The following is an 18,316-nucleotide window of genomic DNA, read 5'->3' as shown; positions in this document are numbered from 1 at the left end:
GTACAGTAGTTAAGCACATAAGTAGTTACCTTAGGGAAGGAAATTAAATGTTTCATATATCGGAGTCTTTGGGAAAGTAGGACCATATCACCAGTTACATCACCATGGCCATCATATGGCATTAGCCATTTCACCAGACTGCAGCAAATGGAAGAAGAACAACCAGGAAACTCAATCAGCTCTGCTAAGAAAGCAAATGCCTATGGCTCTTTTTCTTGCTGAAGTATTGCCACCCCATCTTGTCTGTAACTTTAAAAACTACTGTTGTGAGTCTGTGGGCAGGGATTGTGTTGGTGTTGTAAACTGATCTTATGCAAACTATTGTTGGAACTTTTTCACACGAGAGCAGAAGATCCGCACGCTCATTCACGTGTAGAAGGGCTGCATCCTCATTCATAGTAGTCAGTGTATACATAGAAGTCATACACGTAAGGGCTTCCCTATCAGTGGCTCAGGAAGAGAAGTTCCACAGTATAAATCCCATTGTGTACACAAAGCCTCCCTTTCCATTAACATGGAATTAACAACCTGGAGTTTGTATGACCACCAGAGCCTCCAAGGCACCTAAAATAAATGATAAGCCAAGGTACCAGTATGTTAGTGGACAACTCAATGAGTGCCAAAATCCTGCTCTGGCATAAATTCTTTAGGTTCCCTTGGACAAGTCATTCTTAAGGTTCACATTCCGTAATATAAAAAAGAAATGATTTTCCTCACAGCACATTTGTGCAGGAAAATAGTGACATTACTTTAAAAATCATTGCTCGCTTTCTAATACAGAATGTATTGATTCAAATTAGTAGCAATTAAATCTTAACTGCTAGAATGCATCATGATAATCTGATTTGGAATTGGAGCTTAGCAGGTAGCTGTTTGCCATGTGTGAGTCATGTGCTACTGTTTGCTAATTCAAGTGGTCTGGCTTACATAGATTGGCATGCAGTTTGATGTAAAGTTCTTCTTAACGTGGGAGAACAGTCATGTAATCCTTCTTTTCTTGTGCTTAATATATTCTTAAAATAAATGTGATATTCAAAGGCTTCTTTCGAGAGCAAAAGCATCTGTAGCTAAACAAATGGACCTTTGAAATAATATCCTGTCTGTCTTTAAAGTGAAAAATTGGATGTGTTGCGTGTGTTTTCCTTTTTATCTTTCAGCAAAAGCAAAACAACTAGTGAAAACCCTTTCTCTGTAAACTGTCCCAGCAAAACAAATGGATTTGTTTTATGGTCATCCACCTACTTGGGGGTGGGATGTGTTCAGTGTTTGGAGTACATTCACATGAGCTTTGTATTTTCTCTCTAATAATCTTTAAGTTAACCCCTCCCCTGTTCCACATATACACACACTTGCCTAATGTATTCATATATAATAGATTCCAGAGAAACTAGGTTGTTGCTCATCCTAGAAGACGTTGAGTCTGCAAGGAAGCTACTCAGAAAATAGCATTGAAGTTTTACTCTGGAATCACAGAATCATATTGTCGGTCACTACATTAATAATTTAGGGCAGTGGTTCTCAACCCTGGTTAACTTGGACTTCGATTCCCAGAAGCCTTCACCACTAGCTGTACTGGCCAGGGTTTTTGGGATTTACAGTCCAAGATCACCTGGGTTGCCCAAAGTTGGGAACCACTGATTTAGAGAATATTAGATGTATATTTAGATGCCCTGTTCTTTATGAGAGTGGACACTTTTAGATTCATACAACATCATCAAAAATTCATCAAAAGAATGAATTTGTTGTATTCTTTTGTGTGGGTAAATTACAAAAATGTCATTGAAGGAAGTAATTGTATTGGTGGCATATAGGACAAATATGGAAAATTCAGCCTAAATCCAGAGTCATACTAGCAGCCAACTATGCTAGTGCAAAGGACTTTCTTATCTTCCTAATCTTCTCAGTTGGCTGAAAACCACCTCCAGAGGACTTGAAAACTCTGGAGCATCTTGAGAATGCAAAGGAGACTGTAAGAGGGAAGAAGAATGGTCCACATCCCAGTTCTTTCAGTGAAACTTCCCCACTGAAATTTAGATTTTACTATGGTATGAATATCCCTTCTGTGCTTAAAATGGAAGATTAGTCCAGGCAAATTGGAGATACTGTTGGAAGTAGTGGTGATCCAGTGAGCTATTTAGCTACTACAGTCAGAAAATCTAGTATTAACTTACTGTAAAACTAAAATTGAAACTTTGATAATAGATTTACATACAGTGGTGCCTTGCAAGACGATTGCCTCGCAGGACGATTAATCCGCAAGACGATTGGTTTTTGCGATCGCTGTGGCGCTTCGTAAGACAATGTTTTCTTTGGACGATTTTCGCAAGACGACGATTTTCCCCCATTGGAACACATTAAATAGATTTCAGTGCATTCCAATGGGGAACCATGTTTCACAAGACGATGTTTTCACAAAATGACATTTTTCGCAGAACGAATTAACATCGTCTTGCGAGGCACCACTGTACTTACATTCTCTTTGGTAAGGAAGTCTTTAATCTATAGTAATCAGGCCTCCATAGACTATTTTCCCCCTAGAATAGCCTCAAAAATCTTGACTTTTCCAGCTGATCACTCCAAATGGGAATGGGGGTGGGTTGTATTTTTCATTCTTCTCCCTTATGAAAAAAACATTAGTATGCCAAAAGGTAGATCACCTGGAGTCCATCCAAACCAAAAGGAGGACGATATTGTAAGTTGCATATTTAACTGTAGGTTTGTTTATTTGCTGTGGATATGTGGTGAAAATTATCTTCTAACTATGGCAAAAGCCCTGTGCTTGTGTAATGCAATCAGTGTACATCTCAACAATGAATTGCAAATTCATTGAATACAATGAATAGCAAACTGCAAGAAGTGTTTGCTACTGTATGCTGAATTCAGTGCAACAAATAGGATTTGGGACACTGTGTGACATCCTGAGTAAAATTCATTGTTTTTCCCAACTAGAATAGCACTAGAGAAATCAGTGGGACCTGTGTGAGTGGAGATGAGAGAATCCAGATTATTTTTAAGGATCTGCTCTACTTGGAATTAATATTTGATCCTAGTTTAGGACATTGATAGGAAGACACAGAAAAAGAAATCCAAACTAATCTTAGTAGAATAGAAGGAAGGGATAGAAGAACACACTCTTGACTGAGATTTTTGTTTCTGACATTTTGGAAAAATAGATTTCAAGAACACTTAATCCTTGCTTAAAATTCCCCATAATGCCAGCAATAAGATTTTTGTCTGCAGTGGTTGTTTGCCATGTAAATGTTAGTTACAAAGGACAATGTAGCCCGAAGCCAGCACTAAACTGGATGTCTTTTCTCTTAAATGTTTTAAATCTTGCATTTGTCAGTCAGTGCTTGAACAGAAGTCTTCTGTCCCACATCCATTTAGTCTCCTCTTTTTTTGGCACTGTCATTCAGATCCTAATGCATACCAGGTAAATACCCCTTTGTGTGGAGATTAATCCCTTTTCATGTAAATTGCATGAGTTAATCACTTTAATATACATGGAAGAAGAACAAGTTTGGAAAAATGGGCTTAAGGTCAGTTAATTAAAACTTGCATGATACAGTATGAATAACTGTTCTGAAATTAAATTTTTAAATAGATGTTGACCTTGCTCTTTGTGAAATCTGATCATCTTCAGCTGGTGCAAAACTCTGCAGCCAGACTACTGACTGGGGCCAGCTACAGGGAGCATATAACACACCTGTTACAAGAACTGCACTGGCTACCAGTCCATTTCTGGGCCCAATTCAAAGTGTCGGTAATAACCTATAAAGCCCTATACAGCTTGGATCCAGGCTACCAGCAGGACTGTATCTCCCTATATGTGCCTTCTCCACAATTAAGATAATCAGAGGAGGCCCTCCTCTTGGTCCCATTGCCGGCACAAGCACAGCTGATGGGGACATGGGAGAGGGCCTTCTCTGTGGCAGCTCCTGGCCTATGGAATGCTTTCCCTCGGGAAATCAGGACGACCCCTTCCTTCCCTGTTATCCTTTCGAAAAAAAGCTAAAGACTCTTCTCTTCAGGCAAGCTTTTAACAATTACAACTGAATCCCTGAACTGCATTTCAGCAAATAATTTTAATCTTTTCCATGTTTTAATGTTTTAATCTTTTAATTTAATTTTAAAATCATATATTGTTTAATTTATCTTTTAATACTTAACTTATTGTGTTTTTAAACTGTGTAAAAATTTTAATGTTCTGAGTGTCTTTGGGTCCCTTGTTGGGAGAAATGTGGCATATAAATAAAACTCATCATCATCATCATCATCATCTGAGGATGGTGGCGCTTGGTAACAGAAGGCAGATAAAGATTTACAGGTATTGCTGAAGTCATTGGTTGTGAATTCAAGTGGCAGAGGAATTTGCCAGTTAAATCATGTCAAGCTTCTGATTAGCAATTAAGTATTTTAGCAGCATGAGAGATGAAGGAATAATTGGAGCATTTTTTAAACCACACTGTGAGGAGGAGACTAAGGAACCATCAAAGAGTGAGCCGTCCCCTCAAATAAGTAGCCTAGAAATAGAGATATCAAGGAAACCCGAGACAAAGAGTCAAGCAGAGTAGTTAGAGGAAAGTCGCGCAGAGAAGTTAGAAAGTGCTCGAGACGAAGGAGCGCGTGAAAAAGAGAGGCAGTTGATACGATTAGAGAGAGACGAGGCAGGAGTGAAGAGGGAGGTGTACCGCGAAAGGGAGAAAGTAGATATATTTTTGACTACAGAAGAAGTGGCAATTTCTAAAGAAACAGAGAAGGTGACGGTATTTAGAGAGAGCGTGTCGGGTGAAACGGATAGAGATGCTCAGGTCTTTTCGGTTCCTGTTAAAAGACCTGCAGTGAACCCAATAGCCGAAAAGACGAAAGCCGTGCCACCAACAAAATAAGACCCATTATCCCCGGTCTAAGCCCTGAAGAATGGGGAGTGCTGGTATACCCAAGGAACCAAGGTCCTGCCCGACTGGTACACCACATCCCGCCTGAAGTAGAGAGAGAAGTCTTGAGAGAGGGAGAGTGGGCCCGTCACCCATATTGCGGTACCTTGTGTGCGATCCGCAACAACTTTCTGAGGCAACTGACAGAGGAAGAGAAAAAAACAAGAACCTATTATTAAAAGACTTAAATGAGGAAAAATTATTGTTGTGGTTTTGGGAGAGTACCCCTCCCCAGTTAACAGTTCAAAGTTCTGTTGTACGTAACAAAGAAGATTTAAATATTTCTGTTAATAAAAACTCTTTATTTAGTAATTCTGAATCCTCGTTTGTATCACCTGAAAGAGAAATGCCCAAAGATAATGTAGAACCCACTCACATTGGCGCCCAACCTGGGGCAGTAGGGAGACAATATACAGCCTTATCATACTCCTTCCCCAATTTTGAACCAATTAGTTGTTCCATATCACAGTTAGTTGTTCTAACTGTGGCTTCCTGTCCCACATATAGCTTTCTCGGGAGATAGATAAGGTGGTCAGGCACTCCCATTTCTTTAAGAACTTGCCATAGTTTGCTGTGGTCCACACACTCAAAGACTTTTGCTTAGACAATGAAGCATAAATAGATGTTTTTCAGGAACTCTCTGGCTTTCTCCATAATCCAGCACATGTTAGCAATTTGGTCTCTAGTTCCTCTGCCCCTTCGAAATCCAGCTTGTATTTCTGGGAGTTCTCGGTCCACATACTGCTGAAACCTACCTTGCAGGATTTTGAGCATAACCTTGCTAGTGTGTGAAATTAGTGCAATTGTACGGTAGTTGGAGCATTCTTTGGCATTGCCTTTTTTGGGATTGGGATGTAGACTGATCTTTTCCAATCCTCTGGCATATGGAGTGCAGCACCTTAACAGTGCCATCTTTTAAGATTTTCAATAGTTCAACTGGAATGCCATCACTACTTGCCTTGTTGTTAGCCATGCTTTCTAAGGCCCACTCTCCAGGATGTCTGGCTCAAGGTCCACAATATCTAGATTGTCTGGGACATCCAGATCTTTCCAGTGTAATTCCTCTGTGTATTTCTGCCAACTCTTCTTGATGTCTTCTACTTCTTTTAGGTCCTACAATTTTTGTCATTTATCAGGTCCATCTTTGCACAAAATGTTCCTTTAATATCTCCAGTTTTCTTGAACAGATCTCTGTTTTTTCCCTTTCTATTATTTTCCTCTATAGCTTTGCACTGTTCATTTAAGAAGGCCCTCTTGTCTCTCCTTGCTATTCTTTGGAAATCTGCATTCCATTTTCTGTAACATTCCCTATCTCCCTTGCATTTGACAACAGTGCAAAGCTGTCCAGTCCAGACTTTTTAAAATAATATAATCAAAGAATTATTCTTTTAATTATGTCTTTTAAAAAATTAAAGCATTTTGAAATTCTTAGCAATCTAATCTTTCACATTCACACACTAAATATTTCTACCCCGCCACCATATAATTTTTAAAGAAAGAAGTACACATTCTAAATAACTCAATACTACACACATCCCATTTGATCTGGTAAAATTCAAGAGCATATACTTCCAGTAATTAATTTTTGCCTGCAAATGACAGAATTAGAGTGAAATCCTTTGTTTTCAAAACAGCAGAAAAGTTTAAAGCCAGATGTCAGTCCATAGCCTTCGATCTGCTAGAGCAGAACTAATTGATGAAGCACTTATCTTCATGCAATAATCTATGCTAGTATGTAGAGCTGTTAGTTGTTTAAGCCTTTCCCATCCCTGTTAAAATGATGAACCATAGGTTTTGGACATTAGGTCTAGTCAAAATCCAGCTTCCCCACTTTCTGTAACAAAGACCTATACTTTCACCTAGAAATCTTGTAGCTTTTCATTTAATAGATTATTTTATTTTATTTAAAGTGTTTATAGCCTGCCCTATATCACAGGATCTCAGAGTGGGTTACAGAACCATATAACATTATTTTAAAACATAATGAAAACGTTAAAGCAATATTTTGCCAGTCTCCATAGCTATGTTCAGGGTAAACAGGGAATCTTGGAAAAAGGACTAACTTGATCATATAAGGGATGCAGGTGTAAGTCAAATTGCTACTCCCAGCTAGAGTTATTGTTCTGTGCCATCAGTTTGGAACCAACTTATAGTGACCATAATAAAACTTTCAAGGTAAGTGAGATATTTAAGGAGTGGTTTTACCAGTGGACGTGGTGGCGCTGCAGGTTAAACTGCAGAAGCCTCTGTGCTGCAAGGTCAGAAGACCAGCAGTCGTAAGATCGAGTCTAGGCGACAGAGTGAGCTCCCATTGCTTGTCCCAGCTCCTGCCAAACTATCAGTTCGAAAGCATGTAAAATTGCAAATAAATAAATAGGTACCACCACGGTGGGAAGGTAATGGTGTTCCATGTCTAGTTGCACTTGCCACGTGACCACAGAAACTGTCTATAGACAAACGCTGACTCAACGGCTTGGAGACGGGGGTGAGCACCATGCCCTAGAGTCAGACACAACTGGACTAAATGTCAAGGGAAACCTTTACCTTTACCAATTCCAGCTCTCAGTGAATTTACATGGCTGAGCACAGATTTGAATCAAGGACTCCTGTGTTCTATTCCAGCTAAAGTAAACTCACTAAATTAGCTGTTGAATGGTAAATCAACACTAACTGAATCTCACTGATGCATTGTGTTTATTCCAGTTGGCTGATCTCATCCATAGGGCTCACACCCTGGAGTGGTCGTAACTGACCAGATAGGCGGGATATAAATAAAATAAAATAAATAAAATAAAAGAGCCATGAGTAGGAGACAAATACAATAATGCTAATTGAAATAACACAAGAGAGACTCTAGTATCATAGAGTGGTGGAAGAGTACATGAAATTTGAAATACTGTGGGGAAGATGGAAATAAAATTGCTGTTCACATGAGATGTTTCCTTTTCCTTGACAGTAAAAAAAATGTAAAAAGTTACCTTGGTTCAGTCATCAATCCAAATGGGGCCTACAGCCAAGAAAGCAGAATAAGACTGAGGCTATGAAAGAATTAGAGAAGATCCTTAAGAGTAAAAATGTGTTGTTGAAGATTAAGATAATCTATGCTATGGTATTCTCCTATCACTATATATGAATTTTCAAGCTGGACAGTGAAGGCCAGCAGGAGATAATAGATATATTCAAAACGTGATGATGAAGAGGAACATATTGATACCATAGACCACTAGAAAGATGAATAAATAGGTGCTAGATCAGATCATACCTGATCAGAGGCTATTGTTCTTTAGGACTATCATGAGAAAACAAGAATTTTTGGAAAAGGCAGTGATGTTAGGAAAACTGAAAGGCAGAATGCAAAGGGGAAGACCTAATATGAGATGGATTTACTTAACAGATGAAGTGATGGCCTTGAATTTGAAGAACTTACTCAGACATTAATGATATGACTTTTGGAATGTCACTAATTGATAATTTTTATTTATTTATTTATTGGATTTTTACCCCGCTCCTCTAGACAATGTCTACTCGGGGCAGCTCACATAAAGTCACCATTAAGTTGCAAACAACATGTATAGACATCTGTAGCCAGAGTATCCCTGACAGATAACCCTCTAACAGACTCCACCACCTTTCGAAACAGTTGTTCTAGATCTCTTACTATAAGGAAGTGTTAGACAGAATCTCTTTTCTTGTGACTTGAATCCATTAGTTTGGGTCCCTTTCTCCAGAGCAGCAGAAAAGAAGTTTGCTCCATCTTACATGTGGTAGCGCTTCAGATATTTGAAACTTGCCATCATATTACCTCTCATTTTCCTCTTCTCATGCTCATCAGACTAACATTACTACTTTTCTTAAAATTAGTTAAAACTATTTGTTTAGCCCAGGTGCTAGTTTATTGGGGGGGGGGGGTGTTTTGGCCATCTATAAACTTGACTTTTCAGTTTGGTCTCTCACTGTTGGTGAGCTTTTCTTCCTTTTTTAATTGATTTTTCACTGGCTGTTACATTGTCCATATTTTTTGTTGCAGCTTCATTTTTCTGTGCTCTTATTATGTTATTGTTTTCCTGCTTTCAGTAGTTTTAGCAGTTTCCCCTTCATTTGTGATTATTGGCCATTAAAAAATGAAGCGGTTTGTGGTTCATTTGATTCAAGTTCACTTCTAATGAAGGGGTGCAGGAAGTAGGCCCCTGTTCTAGGACAGCTGGGCGGCAGCAGTGGCAGGGGGGGAGGAGGCCTGGAGTGAGTAAAGTAGGTGCTGGGGCCCATGAAGGGGGCTTTCTGGGGCAGGGGGGACAAAGCAAAACACCACCAACAAAGACGTCCAGCATTTCATTTTGCTTCGTGAAAGCACCGTTTCCCGAAACACCCACGAAATGGGATTACTGCATAAGAATTAGTAAGAATTAGGCTAAGCATTGCCGCTATCTTCAGAAGCATATGCCATTCACATTATAGTAAAGAAGACAAGACATGCAGAGAAGAATCATAAAGAAATGTCTTGGAAAGTGAAATGTAGTGTAGATGTCAAAAGAGAGGAAAATACATCTGTACGTTATATTGAAAAATATTAAATCATTATCATAAGAATGCGAGTTGAAATCACATTTTTCTAGAGCAGCCTCTGTATGAAACTGCTTTGTGTAAAGATGATCTAATGTTATTAAATTGCCATTACAAAACATCCAAATCCCTACAGAGGGAGAACCAGAGGGGGGAAGAAATTAACAAATTTCAATGTGATTTGCTAATTGCTAATTGGCTTAAGGAATGTTTTTTTTTTTAAAAATGACCAGTATGATTGGAAACATCTACCCTCAGCCAAATGTAGACACATATTTATAATGAGAAAAGCAGCCAAGGCAAACAAAGAGTGGAGTAGTGCATCCTGTTGGCATTGTGTTTTTGGCATCACTGTATCTACACAGAAAACAAGTGATACATGAAATGTGTGAAGACATCTGTTTCATAACCTACGGGGCTTTGCTCACAAAGCAGTTGTAAAATCTTCTGGGGGAGAGAAATATTTCTATATATCTGTGCAGATGCTCTTTTGTAAAGAAACAATCCACTGGAGGAAGTGCTCAGCATTTTGAAAAAGAATTTATCCACAGAAATCTGTGTCCAAGTATTTATTTTGCCTGTATCTCCCTCACTGCTATTAATTTAGTAAGAGTTTGTTTGCTTTTAAGAACTGCATATATTTATCAGACCTACTTCATTCAAAGTATACTAACCATTTTATTGTGACTATGCATGGGGTTAGTTCATTGTTTCTAGATTCCCTTATCAATGAGGACTATTATTTTTATTGCATTTAAAAGACTTCTAGGTTGCCTCATTATCAAGGTAATGTATAAAAATAAAACAAAATTAAAAATTGTGATACTTTATCCAGTCCCTTCTTTACCTGACGTCATGAACTAGTCCTCAAAATTCAGTCAAAAACAGGAAACACTCAGGATCAAGGGAAGCTGATTACTCCCAAAGTTAGTTCATTTCACTGAAGCATATTCATTTCACTGCATTCACGTATCTTCTCAATCAATAGTGAATATTAACTTCTCTCTCAATGCAGTTTCTACCCTTCTACTACTCAAAGTATGTTTCCCTAAAGCCTATCACTGATCATTTGATAATAAAAATAGGAGGGGGATTAACCAAGTCTTCTGAGACTACGGGGCATATCTGTGATTGTTGCAGGGAATAGGTAGCTGGACCACCAAGGGGGCAGAACTTTGCTGTATCTCATGCTCTGATACTCAGCTCCAGTCTTTATTTATTGATCCATATAGTCAACAATCTACCAGTACCTGGCAGTTAGTTGTTGTTTAGTCATTTAGTCGTGTCTGACTCTTCGTGACCCCATGACCAGAGCAAGCCAGGCCCTCCTGTCTTCCTGTTAGAGGAAGAGCTAAATGCACATGGTTTTCATAAGGTGTGTTGCAATTGCTTTTTCTTCCAAAACATCTGCGGCAAAACTTTTATTTCCATCCATGTTATCAAACCTGCAAAGATCAAGACAATGCAGTTCAGAACACATATGTGTCAATCAAAGAACACCAGAACTAATAGAGTACCTGCAGAGCCATGACTCAAGCCAAGGAAAGCCAGCCACCCACTACAGTGCAGATACAAAAGATTATGCATGTGTGTAGCCAGGGGACATGATGGCACTGTGGGTTAAACCACAGAAACCTCTGTGCTGCAAAGTCGGAAGACCAGCAGTCGTAAGATCGAATCCACGCGACGGAATGAGCTCTTGTCGCTTGTCCCAGCTCCTGCCAATCTAGCAGTTCGAAAGCATGCAAATGTGAATAGATACTAGGTACCAGCACAGTGGGAAGGTAATGGTGTTCCATGTCTAGTCACACTGGCTATATGACCATGGAAATTATCTTCGGACAAATGCTGACTCTACGGCTTGGAAACGGGGATGAGCACTGCCCCCTACTGTCGGACATGACTGGACTAAATGTCAAGGGGAACCGTTACCTTTACCTAGTCAATAATACGGTGTACCATACGATTAAGGAATCACGGCATACATGTTTTTGTGTAAAAGATGATCTCCTTATTTATATCTTCTTTGGTGTATATCACTATTGGAGCTGTGCCGTGTTTTCCCCTCCATCACTTTCAAGAGAAAGAAATACACATCCAATGGGTGTAAAATGTTTCTCCCTTAAAAGAATCCACCTTCCATATTTCACAGGTTTTTGTGCTGATTTGGAGTAATTGTTCCTGAAGTCTGCTGATACTTCAGGACTGTTCCATTAATTTAACAAAGCTGCTGCTTCATCAGGCCGTGTTTTACCACAGCTACTCAGATCATATAGCCATTCAGATGTAACTATAACATGATGTCATGGGTGCAAATGTAATCCTCATTCAGTAATCCTCATTCACATTCTTCCAGTCTACTGTTTCCATCAGGATTGTTGAAAAGAGTGGGGAAGCAGTGTGGATCACCAGAGTTTCTTGAGAAATGGTAACATGAAAAAAAGGATAGATAATCCATTCTTTTAGGTACAAAGCAGGAAGATCAGTTAAAATGCATACATTGCAAATATAAATATATTTAAAATGCAGTTGGTACTTCAATAAAATGGTATGGATTAATTTCTGATTTGGGCATTCACAATGGTATTGGTGGTGGTAACCCTACTCATCTCTTCTTTCCCATGGAACTACTGTGTTGAGGATCAAATGAACCTGAGAAATGAAGTAGGCTGTCTGTAATCAAGTAATCCAGCAAAAAATGGAGAGGGGAGAATTCCCTCCTTCAAAAAACATAATGATCTCCTATGCACATGGTGATTACTGATTCATTTCATGGCAGTGGCATCTGTACATACTCATCTCGGTTGTATACTGTTTAAGAGCAATGAGACCATTGTTTCTGTTGCACTCATTTTCTGAAGTTTCATACTCTTTTTAGAAGTGACACCTGTTGACTCTGTACATGTACTAATGAGAGAGTGTTTGAGACTTAAAAGTAGTCAGCTTTAGACTCTGCTAAAGTAAATGTAGTGCAAAACCAACTGCATTTTTTGATGGTCACAAAAAAGAAATTTGAACAATGAGGATGGTCTTCAGGGCCTGAATCCAAAAGGCATCCGTATGCAGGGGGTCTTTCTCTTCTGCTTCCCCATACCCTTGGAGCTGCCCCAAAATCAGCTCCAGAGAGCTTCCTCAGCCCTCAAGAACCAGTTCTTGGGGCACATAGACACCTACAGTAGAGATCACTTGCTGGATTTCACTGTTACACCAGTGAATGCCCACAGTTGGATTCTGCCCCTCAGGTTTGATGAGATAGATGTCATCAGGCATCTCTTTATAAGATTGCAGAAAGTTTGGAGACTACGGCTCATGAATGAAGTTCAAGTTTTTGCATGTACCACAGCACAAAAGGGGAGCTAAACCCCACTGGAAGAGGCAATGTAGAATAGAGCATTTTGTCACCTGATTATGACATAGAACAACTGCTTACCCAGATGCACATTTAGGCAGCTCTCTAAGATCACAAACTTTCCCTAACTGTTATTAGATGGAGAGAATGAATGTGTGTCGCCTTTCTATCCTTGAAATTCCTTCAGCAGGAACAAATGCGTTTGTTCAGGATTGCTTCCTTTTGTTATGATATTCTCCTCAAAGAACAGAGATGTTCTGGGTAGAGAAAGAAACAGTAGTTCCCAGAGATGAAATCTTCAAATTGTGTGGGAAACTAAGTAAATATTTCATTAAGGGGCTACAAAATAGCTGTGTGGCAGAAACAAAACCAGAAACCCTTAAATGAAGCTACAATGAAAGTTGTTGAATTTTAAATCACATTTTAATATGTATTCACTGCTGTCAGATGAAAGTTACGGTAAAAACAACTGTGAGAATATTTCAGAAAGCTGTTCTTATCTCAGGATATTGTATCAGAAAGAGATTTTTATTTCGTACATCTGTGTCCCACGATAGTTCCAGAAAATTACAGTGTCAGTGCTGTAGATCCAAGGTGATCTGTTGTCCAAGCAAATATCTGGTACAGGACCTATTTACTTCCCACACTAGAGATACAGCATGTATCCCCACAGGGTTCTGCTGTTTCTAAATAAAATGTGCATTCCAGTGCTTATATGCTTTTTCTGTTGTAATAGAAGCATTAAAGAAATATGAAAATCAAGCTTCTGCTTTAGCGGTACCTGGCATTGCACATAATTGAAAAGTTAGACTTCTGGCTCATCTTGCCTTAATATCAGCACATATAATTAATAAGATTCAATCAGGGGGTTTGGTAGGACTGTGGAAATGTGAAAGAAGAGTTGTGTTTATAAAATGAACAGAGAATGTTATTTTGATGTTAAAGGGGGGCAGCAAGTGCTTAAAATAATGACAGCCTTAAAGGTGTTGGCAAGACTGGCGAAATTATGTATCACAAAATAAGGATCAGCTGCTTGTCTCCTCCCCTCTTTCATATCATGGCCAGTGACTTAAAAGCATACCATAATGTTACTCCACTGTAAATTCCCTACCTATGCTATATGTTATTGGTTGTCAGAGTGTTGGAGAACACATATTACAGTGCTATCTGGGTCTTACTGGTGAGAGATTTGGTTGCAGCCCCATGTCTTTAAGTACAAGCTAGACGTTAACTGCTGGGGCATTGTAGTAGTGGATTTCCTGCATTCACAAAAGTTTAAGCTAGACAATTTTTGAGATGATGATGATGATGATGATTGTTGTTGTTGTTATTGTTGTTGTTGTTGTTGTTGTTTATTTATTTATTTATTTATTTATTTATTTATTTATTTATTTATTTATTTATTTATTTATTTATTTGATTTATACCCTGCCTATCTGGACGACTCGTTCACTCTAGGCGGCTGGATCACCAATTTTGTGATTTTTGTATCTGTCATGATATCTAGTTTTGGCATGAACGTAAGTTGTAAATCAAGAAGGCATGTACTCCAGGGGGATTGAGTTATTGTATTGTTTAAGAGTAATTGATTGAAATATTTTCCATTTGCAGAATGACAAAAGAATTAGTAGCCTTCATTAGTGTTGCTGAATGCCATTTTAAAGTATTGAAAATGAGTACACTTTCTTGCTTTGCTCACTAACCCATCTATATTTCAAGATACTTTTGCAGCACCAATTTATGTGTCATGCACTCTGTTCCTGAACACAATTGGCACAATATTCCATTTATATTGATATCATGCCTATTTCAATATTTATAATTTTCAATATCATTCTCCTGTATTACAGGCAGCTTTAAGTGCCTTGAAACAGTTTTCAGAACAAGGATTGGATCCAGTGGAAGGAACAGTGAAAGTTGAAAATGGTTCATTTGAAAAGTAAGAATCACTTACTTTTGTAACTAGTGGTCATTTATGTCTTGGGCACCTTGATGAGGGGAAAAAAAGAGGTATTAATATAAATTTAAAAGATGTGCAGCATTCAGCTCTTTAACTTTTTTAATATCAGAGTTCTGTGATTCTAACACAAAGAGGGCTGTTAAAAAGAAAAACAATTTTCTTGTCATCAGTCTTAATAGATGTCTTGCATAGAAGAAGGTAGATAGTATAAAGTTTCAGCCTTAATAATGTTGAACTGGCATATTTCATAAGTGGTGAAATTTAAAGTACTTCATAGGCTTCCTGGCCACCTCCCAAATTCCGGTAAACTAGAGCATGTGATTGTTTTGATGTATACAAACACATGTGGTATGTTTGAACAACTGCTATATAAACATACTAACTTTTTATTTTAATGAAGGAAACAATGCTCATTTGGAAGGCTGCTGCTGCTTCCATGCATTTAAATAGGGAATCCAAGAAGATAAAGGTGTTCTGTACATGTGCATCTTATTTCCTTTGTCAACAAAATTTTCTAAAAAAGAACAAACACCTGTAAACTGCACAGTGGGCAGATACAATTGACTAAGAAGCAACCAATGTAGAAGTGTGCAGTGAGGCAAAGGTTCAATGAGCATGTGATTTATAAAGTTGAAACAAGGTATCTGCCCTACCTTGTGAAACCTGTGTCTAAATGGGAAATAATACAGATGAGTGACCTTGTACCATATTACATCAAAATGCCCCACCTATTTGACATTTGGGTGTGCAGCTTTTCTTTTGTGTCTTTTTCCCCATTGTGTGATTGCAAATGATCAGGAACAATATCATGCCAGATTAGCATATCAATTAGCTTGTTGATTAATTAGATAAATAAATGGGGAAAATAAGGTAAAGAGAAGTCACCAGGTGGCTCATAGACAAGACACAGTTAGATAGCTGTCCATTCCTCTTCCTTTAGCTGAATTTTGCTTTGGCTAAACCAGACAGGAGCAAAGTCTTACTTAACCTGGTGCACTGTACTTGAAATGCAAGAAGTTAAGTAGGAATTTTCAGCTGATATATAGTGGCTATTTGTAAACTAATCAGAACCATTTACCATATGATCTCATCAGTATAGTATCTGAACATAAATATTGTTGTTTCACTTTAAAATGTCCCCCCTCATAGTGACCTTTGAATCTCATGTGCCATCTGCTAATAAAAATGTCTCAGAGATGTGCAACCCTGGACCTTACTGCTCTTGTTAATATATTAATCTTTCAGACAAGTCAACCATCTGGGAGAAAATGCAGACAATAGACAGACTAACTCAGGCACTATTGCTCAGGACTGCAAGGATTCAAAGGCTGTCGTCTAGGACCTTCCCAGCACCCATGGCTGCCACTGCATCCGTATAAACCTGTCAACACGCAATAGAGTGTATGTGTACAAGGAAATGAATGACTAATACCATTATTTGATTCTTATGTGAAGACAACACACAAGAGATAGTATATGTGGTACTGTTCATTGAGTATGGGGGAAAGGAATAAAATATTGATGGTTCCCCTCTAAACCTAAAAATCTAAAAATAAATCATTCAGATTGCTTCAGAAACAATAAAAATCAGTCAGACCACCAGAGTTTTAAGCAGCAAGTGATTAACTAAGACTTGAGGAGGAAAGTTAAGTTTACAGTTGATTAATACTCTGGAGGAAATGAAAAGTCAACATTGGGTTGAGTTGTATGGATTTTTTGTAGCGTAGAGTAAGTTCAGCTTTCCTCTTTTTTTAAAAAAAATATGCTTGAATATTTTAAAAATAAGCAATGACAGTGCTGTGCAAGTTATAGTTGTTGTCTTCATATACGGTCATACAGCTTCTCTTTTTATGCCAACATTATGCATTCGTCATACTCTTATGGAATATGTTATGGCTGTAAGGTGCACTATGACAAGTTGTTTGCAAACTGCAGTTTAAATCATGATAAGTATTTGCTTAGATATTAATGACTAGTCACAATATACTCCAGGAGAAAGCAGTGATGGTATTTGATTTCCCTTGCCATTGATTGACAAGGTGTCTTGCCTCCAAAGAAAATGTTTCCGCTCCCATAATTCTACTGTATTCTGTGAAACATATTTACATCTCATTCTGTGTTTTGTACTGACTCACCACTTGTATCAACTGAATGTTTTTAATGACTGCATACTGACCAGGAACAACAGCAGGGAGTGGAAGAGGGTTCAAAGAGGATGGAACATATGTGATAAATGTCAGTGTTGGTTGAGTTGGAAATTTGCACTTGTATTCTGTACCAGCATATTTGAATAAAGCAGTTGGTCAGTGCAGTAAAACCACATCAGTTCATGTAAATAGCACTTATGTTATCTCTTTCTTCATTTGTAAATAATGCATAAAACCCACCATCCATTACCTGCTATTTATACAAGAAAATGCTGGACTGTATTTTCTGCTGTACATCCAGTTCCTGAGAAAGGTGTGCCCATGGCTGTGGGGGGCCTGGTATTGTCATGTTCTATCACTAAGCAGGTAACATTTTTTTAAAGTATAGGCATATTGGTGTATTTTCAAAAGCACAGTTCACCATTAGAAGGCAAAAAGTGTATTTTCAAAAGCACAGTTCACCATTAGAAGGCAAAAAGTGCATAAGGAAGACTATGTTAAGTGTATGTTAAGGACATTCATGGATGTAAGCTATTACAGTGTGTTTTGAGAATGCTGACAGCAGATTTATTTATACAGCTCCTGTAAGATTCATGTTATCACTCTTGGGTGAAAGTGTGCACAGAAATGTGCACTTTTAGCACTTCAGTGCCAGACTGGAAGTACAAGGGAAGCTTACCATGAGTACACTGATTTTATAAGGGTATTGTGAGGCTTATGGTTCTACTGTCACACTGCACAATGCAAACTTTTGTATTAAGGTTCAGTTCTGCATCCTGAGAATATCTGCTTTCATTTTTAAAGCCAGCTTGTACTTTGAAAGTGAGTTTATGCTTTCATTAATGCAGAGAAAATAAGCTTCAAAACAAATGGGCAAATCAAAGCAGAAGTGGGCTATGCTGAATTTTGAATAAATAAGGTAGTATACAGCATATAAAAACATATCATTTTCTAAGTGAAACAGAAAGAGTGGTGTCTTGACTTACGAACATCCCTACTTAGACCATTTCAAGTTACGACCAGTTCCAGCTGCAAAATTTTGCTTCTACTTGCGACCGGAGCTTCTACTTACAAACAGAAAAAGACAGGGGAAAAGGCAGGAAATTCAAATTTCTAACTGTAGGTGGCAATGAGGCTGCTTCTTTGTAGCTCTTTCACCACAGCAGTTAGAAAGTGTGCATTGGAGGACGCTTGGGACTGCCTCCTTCTGCTTCTGAGTGTGTGTGTGTGTTTGCAGGGAGGCTTCCGGCTGCCTTGTAAGGTAAGATGCTGTTTTCTGCTTTTTAAAAACTGTTCTGGGTGGTTTTGCAGTGTAGTTTTGGGCTGGGGAGGTTATGTTTCTGTGCTGTGATGGGTCTTGGGG

General features: G+C 38.5%; 1 protein-coding gene across 7 annotated transcripts in view; it reads left to right on the top strand.

Moving 5' to 3' along the window:
* The window catches only part of STAU2 (staufen double-stranded RNA binding protein 2), a 200,551-nt gene extending 183,425 nt beyond the window's left edge, over window positions 1–17,126 (top strand). For all 7 annotated transcript variants that reach the window (XM_072999042.2, XM_072999043.2, XM_020812817.3 and 4 more), the window contains 2 exons: window positions 14,697–14,785; window positions 16,052–17,126. In XM_072999042.2, coding sequence (XP_072855143.2) covers window positions 14,697–14,767 — 71 coding nt within the window. In that variant the 3' untranslated portion in view covers window positions 14,768–14,785; window positions 16,052–17,126. The remainder of the gene's footprint in view (window positions 1–14,696; window positions 14,786–16,051) is intronic.
* The last annotated feature ends 1,190 nt before the right edge of the window (window positions 17,127–18,316 follow it).

The sequence above is a fragment of the Pogona vitticeps genome, chromosome 4 (assembly GCF_051106095.1).
Source record: "Pogona vitticeps strain Pit_001003342236 chromosome 4, PviZW2.1, whole genome shotgun sequence".
Lineage (NCBI taxonomy): Eukaryota > Metazoa > Chordata > Lepidosauria > Squamata > Agamidae > Pogona > Pogona vitticeps.
The sequence above is the reverse complement of the archived record's forward strand: the minus strand, read 5'-3'. Positions and strand labels throughout refer to the sequence as shown.